The sequence below is a fragment of the Macaca mulatta genome, chromosome 12 (assembly GCF_049350105.2).
Source record: "Macaca mulatta isolate MMU2019108-1 chromosome 12, T2T-MMU8v2.0, whole genome shotgun sequence".
Taxonomy (NCBI): domain Eukaryota; kingdom Metazoa; phylum Chordata; class Mammalia; order Primates; family Cercopithecidae; genus Macaca; species Macaca mulatta.
The window spans coordinates 121,849,238-121,862,182 of record NC_133417.1 but is presented as its reverse complement, the minus strand read 5'-3'; the positions used below and the strand labels follow the sequence as shown (position 1 = coordinate 121,862,182).

General features: G+C 51.0%; 1 protein-coding gene across 3 annotated transcripts in view; it reads right to left on the bottom strand.

Moving 5' to 3' along the window:
• Positions 1-776: 776 nt before the first annotated feature.
• The window catches only part of IGFBP2 (insulin like growth factor binding protein 2), a 29,290-nt gene continuing 17,121 nt past the window's right edge, over positions 777-12,945 (bottom strand). For 2 of the 3 annotated variants that reach the window (XM_015110935.3, XM_077957524.1), the window contains 3 exons: positions 4,443-4,672; positions 3,226-3,366; positions 777-1,272 (listed from right to left, as the gene is read on the bottom strand). In XM_015110935.3, the coding sequence (XP_014966421.3) occupies positions 1,108-1,272; positions 3,226-3,366; positions 4,443-4,672 (536 nt within the window). In that variant the 3' untranslated portion in view covers positions 777-1,107. Of the gene's footprint in view, positions 1,273-3,225; positions 3,367-4,442; positions 4,673-5,478; positions 8,871-12,945 lie in introns of those variants that run through there. The other variant, XM_015110934.3, reaches the window with a different exon arrangement.

Sequence of the window (12,945 nt, the reverse complement as noted above, 5' to 3'; positions counted from 1 at the left end):
TGGGCCTCGAATGCTGAGCTTTCTCCCCCCATGGCGCGTCGCAAAGGCAGGGGTGGGGGTGCATAAGACCCCTGGAATTCACTGGAGTTGAGAGGCCAGAAGAACAGAGTGGCAGAGGTAGGTGAGCTCTGATGTGGAACTCTGCTAAGGAAACAGAACACATTCTGTCTCCTTCCACAGTCTCTCAGCCTGCACACCTTGACAAATCACAGCACTTTGTTTCAATTGATATTTGCTGGTCTGGAGACCAAATCATTTGGTCGCCTGAATTCTCAGTGGTGTCATCTTTATGAGTAAGCCAGTTAACCACAGCCCAACTCCCTTTCTTTGGGGGCTGAACAGAAATGTCTCACCCTGGGCAGGAGGGAGTTTCCTTTATTTCAGGGGCCAGACAACCCCAATCCCAACGTTTCCTGTTCCTTATCTCCCACTGCAGTGTTATCTGAATGTGGGAGGGAGGAAGCTGGACCCACGCTCCACGTCTCCCCTGACCCCCACCCCATGACTCATGCTGCCCCTCTAAAGTGCCAGGCACGGGCTGCATGGGGGCAGAAGCCTCACCTGAGAGTCCTAAGGCTGCACTGGAGGGTTTGATCTGGATTCAGGAGGTTCCCATTATTTCTTATTGCCATTTCATGAATGGGAAACGGAGACGGGGCCTTTCCCATTTTCCTAGGAGCCAGGGGCAAAGCTGGACGCTGGTGAGTAGGCCAACCTAGGCCAGGCTCCGCATCTCTCCATGGAAGACCCCAAAGACTCAAGCAAAAGACACACACTTTACTTTTCCTTCCTTTAATCTTATGCAAAAGGGACACAGGGGTTCAAAAATAAAAATTTCTCTTCCCCCTCCCCAAACCTGTACCCCAGCTCCCCCACCACAACCCCCTTCCTCCCCCGGGGAAAGCAAGAAGGAGCAGGTGTGGCATCTGCAGCTGGGAAGAGAGAGGCCGGGGAGGTGCCGAGCTCGGTGCTGGTCTCTTTCCAAATATAAATACGTGTGTCAGAACTGGAAAATCCTCCAGCACCCACCACCCAAGCACTCTCCGTTTTCTGCCGGTGTTTGGAGAGGGGTGGGGGCGGGGGCGCCAGGCACCGGCTGGCAGCGATCTACTGCATCCGCTGGGTGTGCACCCCGCGGGCCTCCTGCTGCTCATTGTAGAAGAGATGACACTCAGGGTCCCCCCGGATGGTGGGGGCTCCCTGGATCAGCTTCCCGGTGTTGGGGTTCACACACCAGCACTCCCCACGCTGCCCGTTCAGAGACATCTTGCACTGGGGAGAGAGGAGAAGAGCGTGGAGGAGCCCGCAGCCAGCAATTTTCCTTCCCTCCCTCAACCCGGCATCCACTGAGCAGCCACCCCTTGCAGCTACCCACGCACTGCTGGGTGGAGCTTCGCAACCTCAAATATGCGCCAGGGAACCTTGATGAAATGCAGATTCCCATTCAGGAGGTCCCTGGAGGGCTGGAAATTCTGCATGGCTAGCGAGCTCCAACGTGACGCTGACGCTGCCCGCCCAGGGACCCCTCTGATTAGCAAGGCCATTCAGGACGCCCGAAGACGAAAAGACTCAGTCCCCAGTCTCAAGGGAGGTCCTATCCAGTGGAGGGAACCCAGCCTGCCGAAGCTTAGTCACACTGTAAGGTGCAAACCCTCATGTTGCGATCAAAATCAGTGTGTGCCAGGCACTGAGTGAGCAAAGACACACCGCTCGTTCAGTTTCTAACAAATACAGTCATTTAATCCTCACAACCACTTTGTGAATTAGATGCCATCATTATCCCTGGTTTGCAGATGATAAAACTGAAGCACAGATGGGCTAAGCAACTTGCCCAAGGTCACACAGCTGGTAAGAAGCATAGCTGAGATGGAAGCCAGGTATTCCCCAGGCATTCCCACTCCAAGGCCTCTGTCTCATGCATAAGCTAACTACTCCTGCAAACCACATTAGTTACCCAAAGACGCAGCAGACAGCCCGTTTTCCATGAGAAGTGATCGAGATTTTTTTCTTCTGAGCTCCAAATGGAGTTAGGCGGCTTACATTTAGAGGGCATGTACACAAATAGCTTTTAATACTAACTAATATTTAGAGGGTCAAGGTGCCGGGATGGTGAAGAGGGTGGAGGAGAGGTGAGACCCCTGGGCCATCAGCAGAGCCCTGTTCCCACCTTCTGGCTCCACACATCCACACTTTAGGTCAGCCCAGACTGCCATTAGAACCACCAGGGCAGCTTTATTAAATCCCAGTGCCCAGCCAGGTGTGGCGGCTCATGCCTGTAATCCCAGCACTTTGGGAGGTCGAGGTGGGCAGATCACCTGAGGTTAGGAGCTCAAGACCAGCCTGATCAACATGGTAAACCCCATTTCTACTAAAAATACAAAAATTAGCCAGGCGTGGTGGCGGGCACCTGTAATCCCAGCTACTCAGGAGGCTGAGGCAGGAGAATTGCTTGAACACGGCAGGCGGAGGTTGCAGTGAGCCGAGATCGCGCCACTGCACTCCAGCCTGGGAGACAAGAGCAAGACTCCATCTCAAAAACAAGAAAAAGAAAAGTATGTTACAGGGAAAATATTGCATATGCACACTTGACTATTAAAATGTGTATGAACAGAAGGTGGAAAGAGGAGGGAGAAGGGCTCCTGAGCGGTTTACTTAAACTTCATTTTCTCCAATGTATTTACAGTGTTGTTCTAGATGGCTTTTCAAAATCTTTCCAACAGCATTTCTCCATCCCTGACTCTTCATTCCCTGAGATACTTCGAAACCGTGAAGGCAACTTGGCCAATGGTTGAAATCAATGATGGTGAGAGTGTGGCTCTCAGATTATCAGCCTCACCTGAGGCTTGTTAGAGCTGCAAACCTGACCTACCATGTGGCAATTTGGGGGCGGGGCCAGGAAGAGCTCCAGGCGATGCCAATGTCCAATCAAAGCTAAGATGCTTGGTTTAAGCCACTTCCCTTCTCCAAGAGCCTCCTCCTAACCCAGACTCCAAGTGAGGCCGGTGAGTGGTTGGGCGAGTAGAGCCAGCACTGATCCATCGCAGGCAGGGAGAAAAGCCGCACCCTCCCCGGCCTGGCAGCTCCAATCCCCATGGTGACAGGAGTCTGAGTCTCTCACTCAGCTCAGACCTCAGAGGATTATAGGCGGGTGGGGCAGAAACAAGCCACATCTGGGGCCCCGGGCTGAGGAGGAGACGCTCTGGCCCGGACTGGCCCCACACTCACCTGTTTGAGGTTGTACAGGCCATGCTTGTCACAGTTGGGGATGTGCAGGGAGTAGAGGTGCTCCAGAGGGCCCCGCTCATCCGGAAGGCGCATGGTGGAGATCCGCTCCAGGACCTGGTCCAGTTCCTGCTGGCAGGGAGTCTGCGCACACAGACAGCAGGAGACGCCCAGAGTGAGGACAGCAGGCCCACGAAGCACGCGCCAGGCGCAAGCTCAGGGAGAAGCTGCTGCACGGGGAGGGGACTTTCCCATGGTCACACAGCCAGCAGGGGGCACAGGGACTTCTGACAGCCTGCCCGGGAATCTCCCTGCCATGCTGGGTGCCCCACCCCAGCCCCTAAAGAAAGTTGTATGAATGGGAACGTTCACTCCTCTCCTTGTTCTGTGACCGTGGCTTTCATGTGTCAGAACGGGCTCTACCTCCAAATATCGATCCAAGTGGCGGTCTCCAGAGTCTCTATGCCCCCACCCCATGCCCAAGCTCCATTTCTTTCCATAAAACCAACCAGGGCCAGGACCCAAGATGGCAGAACTGGGAAGGAAAGAGGAGAGGAGGTAGCTCAGTGAGAGAAGCATATGGCAACAAGAGTGACTGAGTTTCAGGCCAGGTGCAGTGGCAGGCACCTGTAATCGCAGTGCTTTGGGAGGCCGAGGTGGGAGGATTGCTTGAGTCCAGGAGTTTGAGACCAGCCTGGACAACATAGTGAGACCCCCATTCCCACAAAAAAAAAAATACAAAATTGGCCAGGTGTGGTGGTACATGCCTATACTCCCAGCTGCTTAGGAGGCTGAGGAAGGAGGATCACTTGAGCCCAGATGTTGGAGGCAGCAGTGAGGCGTGATGGCACCACTATACGCCAGCCTGGGCAAGAGAGTGAGACCCCATTTCAGGGGGAAAAAAAAAAAGAGTAAGCAAGTTTCAGGGACTCTGTCTTCATCTCTGGGATTCATTTTCTTTGTCTATGTTCCAAAACCGTACAGAAATGTGGAGGTTTTAGAAGGAAAGAACATCAAGAAACCACATGTCCAGTCTATTTCACAGCCAGAGATACTGATTGCCCCAAAGGTCAGTATGTTCCACAACTATGTTTGTGGAAAGAAAGGTGCTTTGCCCACAGGTCACACCAGACGAGGGTCCTATTGGGATGCCCTCCTCCAGCTGAGACCCCACTTTCCTTGTCCTCCCACCCCTCCCACCAGGCCTGACCCTCACTGACCCTCGCAGGGGGTGGTCGCAGCTTCTTGGGCTCCTCCAGGCCGAGGTGATGTTTGCCACCCTTGCCCATCTGCCGGTGCTGCTCAGCGACCTTCTCCCGGAACACAGCCAGCTCCTTCATACCCGACTTGAGGGGCTTCCGGCCTGCACTGCCTCCCCCGCCCAACATGTTCATGGTGCTGTCCACGTGGTTCTCCACCAGGCCTCCTTCCGAGTGGTCATCGCCATTGTCTGCCGAGACAGGAAGGGAAGAAGAGCTCCAGGTCCAGTTTCCCAGAGAGACATGCCCTCCGGGAGCCACCTGGACTGTAACGATGATGAGGGTGGAGATAACGCACGGCTAATGCGGGTGCTGATAGCCTGTCAGGGCCCGTGCTGAGCAATTTACACAGATGATCAATTTCAGCTTCACCCTAACTCTTAGGTGGGTACTACCAGCACCCTCCCCAACTTTCAGAGACAGAGAATTTGAGGCTCACAGAGGTCAGTTACTTGACCAAGATCACAAATCTGAAAAGTGATGGATTCAGGATTTGAACTCAGGCTGTCTGGCTCTAGAAGAATGACAGGGACCCTCTTACAAGGCTGGGGCAGAACAGAGGCGCACAGAGGGACGAATGTATTCGAAAGGTCCTGACCATGGAATGGGTTTAAGTCCTTTTTGGGACCCCCCAGATTCTCCCACCATAACCCCCAGTTTAAAGTTCTTCATTTTTGGTCTCGAAGAGCACCAATTAGTTGAGTTTTCTTTAAAACTTGTGCCACAGACATCACTGGGCTGCAGCGTGTATGGCAAAGAAGTGGAAGGCCACATCGCCACCCAGAACCTGGTCCCAGCACCCTCCCTGCTGTCACCTTGCATTTGCCCACCTGGCCCCGCCTGAGGTCCCATAGTGCTGCTCCGAAGCGGCTACAGCTCTGCCCCACTGATGTTCCCTCGTTCCCAAGTCTGTCTATGCAGCCCACCCCAACCCCATTATACTGAGAGCACCAAGAACAGGGACTATGACTCCTTCCACTTCATAGCTTCAGCTTACTGCAGGGCACGAAGCTTCGTGATGTCTGTCCAAGAAGCATCCATGAAGTCCCCTTAGACTTTCTTCAACCTTTTGTGTGCACAGCCCAGGTGAAGGAGGCCTTGAAAGCAGCTCCAGCCTGCCACGGTCTCACTCTGGCTGACGCACGTCCAGCCAAGGGAGGCAGAGGGGATCTGAATCGCACAGCAGAGCTGTAACCGGGTGACAAGCCCCGGCAAGCTCCAGAAGGGCAGGGCCTCACACCGCCCAGCCCCAGCCCCAGCCCCTTGGAATACAGCAAACAGCCCCAGACCATCCCACCCAGAGCTGCTCTCCTGCAGGTCCCAACAAGATCTGGGTGGGTGCAGAGGGGTGTTTTTCAACCAATCTTGCACATTTTCTCTTCCCCATTAATGCATCTTCAAAAACTTACAGCCCTGAGAACACAAATGAATAACTCCTATTCTATACGAGGGCTTAACTCACTCACCAACTAAAGGAGGGGGCGCCTCTTCCATGCCAGGGACAGCACCGGGTGCTGGCACTCCAGCAGCACCTGCTGTCAAGGCGTGTCCAGCATAGGCCTCGGCATATGGAGCATTTGATGGAGGTTTGCCCCGTCCCTCCCCCTCCCTCCGAGCCTGATAACTAATCAGTCTTCACTTGCAGGGCGGCAGCATCCTTTAGAAGCCAGCACGCCGTCCCCAGGGTAGCAGCACTGGTTAAAGGGGTGTAGTCAGGTTAAATCCCAGCTCTGCCATTTTCTGTATCAGCTGCACATGTTCTCCCCTGCACAGACCCTCTCTGTGCCTCTACTTTCTTAACTGTAGGTTGCTGGATAATAACAATTCTTTTTTCAAAGAGCTGTTTAGAGTTATGATGAAAGAAAAGCAGTTAAAAGACGACTTAGGCCGGGTGCGGTGGTTCACACCTGTAATCCCAGCACTTGGGGAGGCTGAGGCAGGTGGATCACTTGAGGTCAGGAGTTCAAGACCAGCCTGGCCAACATGGTGAAACCCCATCTCTGCTAAAAATACAAAAAAATTAGCCGGGCATGGTGGCGCACATCTGTAATCCCAGCTACTCGGAAGGGTGAGGCAGGACAATCGCTTCAACCCAGGAGGTGGAGGTTGCAGTGAGCTGAGATTGCACCGTTGTACTCCAGCCTGGGCAATAGAGCAAGACACTGCTCAAAAATAAATAAATAAATAAAAATAAATAAATAAATAAATAAATAACGACTTGGAGCACAGAAATTTTATATGCAGGTTGCTAGTGGCTATTACGCTGATGGTGATGACGAATGCCCCAGTTATCTACTACTTCAGCAGCATGGAACCCAACCAAGAACAGGGAAACCAAGGAAAGTAAGCTCTGAACATCCTCATAGCCGTGTCCATGGCTGCGCATGTTTAAATGTTGGCATTCTCCACTCAAGACGAGGGGAGAGTCATCCCGTGAAGAGCCTTGACAGTTCACAACAGTGCTGCTCCAGGAAGCCTGGCTTCTGGGTGTCTGCTTTCCAAGGCTGCCGCGGAAGAAAGTCAACAAAATGGAAGGGACAAAGAAGGAATGCATGTGGACGGTGGCAAGAAGGATCAAATGGCAGAGAGGAAAGAGAACACTAAGAAAACAAAACACACAAACTCCGGGTACATTTTGTGCGTGGCAAACAATGAATGCCACACCCCTCAACGACCCCTGGGGATTTCCGTGTCTTATAGCCCAAAACAAGAATTATGTTGATGACGATGATCTTGGGACATCAAAAGGGCGAGGGAATTAAAAGTCTACCTATTCATCATTTTAAAAGACTTATCCAAAACTGTTGAAAGTCAGAAAAAAAAAATCGAAACATTTAAATGTATAAAAAACCTCTGAAACCTGGAAAATTCTTTTATTTAGAATGGCGATTCCCACAGGGGCTCTGGGGAGCCTGGGTTGTACCATAAATGAAGCCAGCAGAGATTAAATTGTTCCAGCAGCCCGGCAGCCCAGCACCACCAGCAGGAAAAGGCCGATTTAGCGTGCACCTCCAGGCTAGGTTGGAGTCCTGCCCCACCATGTCTAATCAGACCCAGACACCAGCCCACAGCTTTCCTCATCCATCCTGCCCTGCCCCCTGGGCTCCTCCACATGGACAGCAGCAGACACCCAGGGGCCCAGAGAAGCAGGCTGAGTGAGTCCCCCTGCTCAGCTGCCTGCCAGGTTCCCAAGAATAGGGACACTGAGTCACCCCATCGTGCAGTACAGATTTATTCAGTGCCAGCAGGTCCACACCCTCCTAGACGGGTGGTGTTGGGGGGAGCAACCATGGAGAAGAGCCCCCCTTCCCTCTTCAGATGGACCCCAGAGGTCAGGAACAAAAGGGTGAAAGAGAAAGGCCGGGGAAAGTCTGAGATCAGACAAACCTGGACAACAAACAGAAGAGGTCAGGTTCACTCAACTTTCCATCTCAACACTAACCTCTAATGCAGCACACAGACGCCCGTGCAGCGCACACACTCATCCCCAGCCTCCCTGCCTCTGTCCCACTGCCCTTCCCAGACAGGGTTCTGTCCCCAGACCTGAGTGGGACCATCTCAGGCTCCCTGCCCCTCCCCTCTTTAGGCACCAAAAACACAGGAGGAGAGCAAAGAAGCTAGAAAGTCTTCCCACGCTCAACCCCTGCATCGGAACATAGAGAAGAGCCCTTTGCCTCCACCCCAGCTACTCAGGATCAAAATGAGAAAGATAAAATGAAGTGGGAACGTCCAGTTCGCCGTCACCCGAGCCCTTGGTAGCTGAGATCACCCTTGGCGTCACCCTGCTTACTGCACCCTACCCAGCTTTCTGCCCACAGCAGCAGGAAGGATTTCTGGAGACCTGGATACCGCATTCAGAGGGTGTTAGAGAAGACAGGGGCTCTGGGAGTCTGCCGGCACTGCACCCTGCCACCATTTCTGGAACTCTCCACTGTGTGGACACGAAGTCTGTGATGCTCAGAGGCTCACCTGGCTCTACCCTTTTGGGAAGTGGCTTGGGTGAAAGCAGCCAGTCTCTATTATGGCTATAATGAATGACATGTTGTCTGGTTGGAGAAGGGAAAGGTGGCTCATGTGTAGCTCTATCCAGGAGCTTCTGAGAAGGCTCTGCTCACCCAGACTCGATGCCTGAAACATCCTCTGGGATTGGGGTCTCCACCTCAGCACTACTAATAGTGGGCCAGATGATCCTTTGCTGCAGGGGGCTAACTGTTTACTCCAGATGTTGGGCGGCATTCCTGGCCTCTACCCACCAGAAACCAGCAGCACCCTCCCCAGGTTGGAACAACAAAAAATATGTATTCATTCGTTGTCAAATGGCCCCAGAGAGGCAAAATCGCCCAGGGTGAGAATCACTGTTCTGGAGTTAGGCTTTTAGCCCAACATCTGGAATTTGATAGCCAATTGCTGAAATGGCTCCAGGCCCCATAAAAAGCTAGTCTAGCTCCACTCTATTCCGCATCCACAGCTAAGACCCCTCCGCTACCCTTCCATCTGCAATCACACTAGCCCACAGTTTCTTGGGGACAGGGCACAGGGTCTTCTCTGGGCCTCCCAGAGGACTTTCAGCCTGCAGCTCCCCCTCTTCATTAAGCCCTCTTGTACCACAGACAGTGGCCAAAGAAGCATCCCTTGGCTGCATCCCAGAGGTCAATCCAACATTAATCCTCAGAAGAAGGCCCTCTGCAATCTCTGGAAACACATTTGAAAAAGGAGAGGGGCACACACAGATAAATGTGCATTTGGGCCTGAAGGCGCCAGGCAGGGCCAACTTGTCCATTAGGCTCTGGAGGCACAGTGTCTAGGACATATTTTTATTTCTATTAACATCAGAAAAAAAATTATTTTAGATTAAAAAGTCTTAATATATAATATGAATATATTTGCACTTATTAAACAAGTTATAAAATATGGTTTTTTGTTGATTTTTTGTTTTTTGAGACAGAGTCTTGCTCTGTCGCCCAGGCTGGAGTGCAGTGGCATGATCTCGGCTCACTGCAACCTCTGCCTCCCGGGTTTGAGCAATTCTCCTGCCTCAGCTTCTCAAGTAGCTGGAACTACAGGCATGCATCACGATGCCTGGCTAATTTCTGTATTTTTACTAGAGACGGGATTTCACCATGTTGGCCAGGCTAGTCTCGAACTCCTTGCCACAGGAGGCCCACTTCAGCCTCCCAAAGTGCTGAGATTACAGGGATGAGCCACCACGCCTGACCGTATTAGTCCATTTTCACACTGCTATAAGGAACTGCCCGAGACTGGGTAACTTATAAAGGAAAGATCTTTAATTGACTCACAGTTCAGCATGGCTGGGGAGGCCTCAGGAAACTTACAATCATGGTAGAAGGCGAAGGAGAAGCAAGGCACCTTTTCACAAGGTGGCAGGAAGAAGTGCCAAGCGAAGTAGGGAAGAGCCCCTTATAAAACCATCAGATCTCATGAGAACTCACTCACTATCACGAGAACAACATGGGGGACCCGACCCCCATGATTCAGTTACCTCCACCTGATCTCTCCTTTGACACGTGGGGATTACGGGGATTACAATTCAAGATGACATCTGGGTGGGGACACAAAGCCTAACTATATCACCTTGTCTCTGCTAAAAATAAAAAATAGCCAGGCATGGTGGTGCACACCTGTGGTCCCAGCTACCTGAGAGGCTGAGGTGGGAAATCACTTAAGCCCAGGAGTTAGAGGCTGCAGTGAGCCATGATCATGCCACTGCACTCCAGCCTGGGTGACAGAGTGAGACCCTGTCTCTAAAATGAAAAATAACCCACAGATGTCATATGCAAACCTGGCTCCAGGTCCCAGGAGGCAGGGGGTCAACTTGGCAGTGTTCCCCCAGGAGGACAAAGTTGATTTCCTGTCCTGAGATGTCCCAACCTCTCTGAGGTGAAGGTCAAGTTTGTCCATCCTCACAGAGGCCACCTGGATTCAACGGTATGTTTCATTCCATTTCTTTATTGATCTCAGCAGTGCCAATGAACACGCCAATAAGATGAAGAAATCCACAGGCCTGGTTTGCTTATGCAAGGTCTTTTAAAGATGGTTTAACAAGACCATGCGTCAGCATCTGTTTCTTTCTCCGAAACAGGCTTCTGGACTCAAATTCAGTGGCCAGATCTGAACTCCACATCTTGAAGTAGAAGTCCAGGGAAGGGAAATGAAAGACTTGACTCGGCAGAGATCAGAAAGCACTGTAGGCTGAGAAAAGCCTTCATTCCTTGTTACTGTTCCCAGCCAAAGAGATTCAAACTCCAAAATCTAACTGCCTGAGTTGGAATTCAAGTTTTTACTACTGAGCTGTGCAGCACCAGACAAGTTCCTTAAGCTCTCTGTGCTTCCATTGTTCATCTGTAAAAAGAGGACAAACAGGATGCACCTCCTATGGGCCACTGGGAGGATCCAAAGAGATGCTGCCTGCATCTACAGTGAGGGCCTGGCACACAGTTAGGCGCGCATGGGGTTAGCTCTTAGCCACTTCCATTTCCTGCCTACCAGGGAAGTACCCACATAGTGCCCCCCGCCCCAGTCAGACAAGGGCATCACACGTTACCAAGTTCCTCCCATATATCCTCTTATAGGCTGCAGGAACAATCCACAGGAAAACATTCCAGATGTTGAACTCCAGCTAGAGATGGAATTTGCCCTCAGAACAAAAATACCAAGTTGTATTTTTTTTTCTGCCTAAGAGAGTTAAGTTCAGAATAATATTTATTAAGCAACCACTTATGTATGCGACTCCATGGGCTATGGTGCAAAGGTCACTATAAGAAATGGTTCTTAGCAACCCAAATGACATCAATGGAAAAGGTTCATGGGCTTGGAAATGGTTGATAGAAACCTACAAGGCCCCTGAAGAGACTTTCCCTGTAGATTAGTAAGCACTAGCTCTTCTCCCCTACATAGCATCTGGAGAAATGGGTCAACACAGAAGCAAGGGATTCCACATATAGTAGGTTAAGCTTTTCCAAAGAGAAGTCAGGGAGATGACAGACAACTCCAGAGCCATTAGTTGGGGGCCTGAAGGGCAGGGGAGAACTCCCACCCCTGCCTTGGGTAGATTGCCATACCTTTCTACCTAAGACCCCTAGAGGAGAGCTGGAGATGAGGAAGGCAGATGGGATGAAAAGAAATGGACTGTTGTCCCATTTTACAGATGGCAAACCTGAGCCCAGATGGACTAGCATCTGAATTCACAGGAGCAAACACAACCTCTCTGCCATATCAGCAGTGCTTCACAATTATCATGGGGTCCCTACATTGTCTTTTGGCCCACCCTTACTAATGTAGCCAAGGAGAGCAGCTGGAAGCTGACAGCCCAAGAGAAAGAGCCTTTATTGTTCACTTCCATGCATTCATACCCAGGTTTCCAAAAAAATTTTGGCATAGCCCATTTTTCCAATGTAATCCTGTTTGTTGCATCAGTGATCTTACTCATCAAACTCGTGTTCGATAGAAACTGACTCCCATAAAATCTCATTTTCTCCTAGCACTACGTTCTGACCTCAGTGCTGTATTTGGAAATTGGTGATTCCTGATCTAAGAGAGGCCTGAAAAAGCTTGCTTAGGAAACTAAGCCCCAAGAATCTAAAAGCACCTCCCCGGTCCTTCCTGCTCAGAGTGTGTGGCCTTGGTCCTTATCCAGACCTGGTGAGGAAATGAGAGCTTTTCCCTACCTAGAACAATCACATCTTCCTAACAGTTCAATGGGTCTCCCTTCTTTCTTCCTTTCTTTATTCTGAAGAATGACTTTCTCCTCCTATCTCATGATTATCTTAAAATCTAAGAGCAGGGTTGGGGAAGAGGAGTACCACAGAGATGATCTAAGCCAACCCTGAACCTATCATTCCTCCAGTGGTGTTCACCTCTTGCAACAGGTAATAGCATTCCAAGCCTTTCAAGAGTTAATTCTGAGTAATGGGCCAGGGGAATGAAGGCTGGCTGCAGCTTCCTGGTTCCACCCTAGCTGGGCAGAAAACTCATATGGCTCCGTCTTCGTTAATTTCTCCCAAAAGGCACTTAGCCTTGACATATGTTGGGCAATAGAATTAAATACTAACCACCATCCTCCTCCCCCTGCTCTCTAGACGACTCCACTAAGATCCGTAACAGTGGACGATTCATTAACAAACTGGTATGAGCAGTGAACACCAGCAGTCAAGAACCCTGAATGCCAGCACTGCCCCTTGAGATTCACTCACGAGTCAGAACCTTTAACCTCTCTGAGCTCTAATTTCTCAAGTCTGAAAAATGATATTAACAATTCTGCTAAAATGATGGCTGCTATTAAACAGGACATGGTATTTTTACCCCTCAAACTCTCATTTTGGGCAAAACCAAGCTTTAGAAAAAAATGTGTGGTGGACGGGAATGGTGGCTCATGCCTATAATCCTAGCACTTTGGGAGGCTGAGGTGGGCAGGTCATTTGAGGCCAGGAGTTCAAGACCAGCCTGG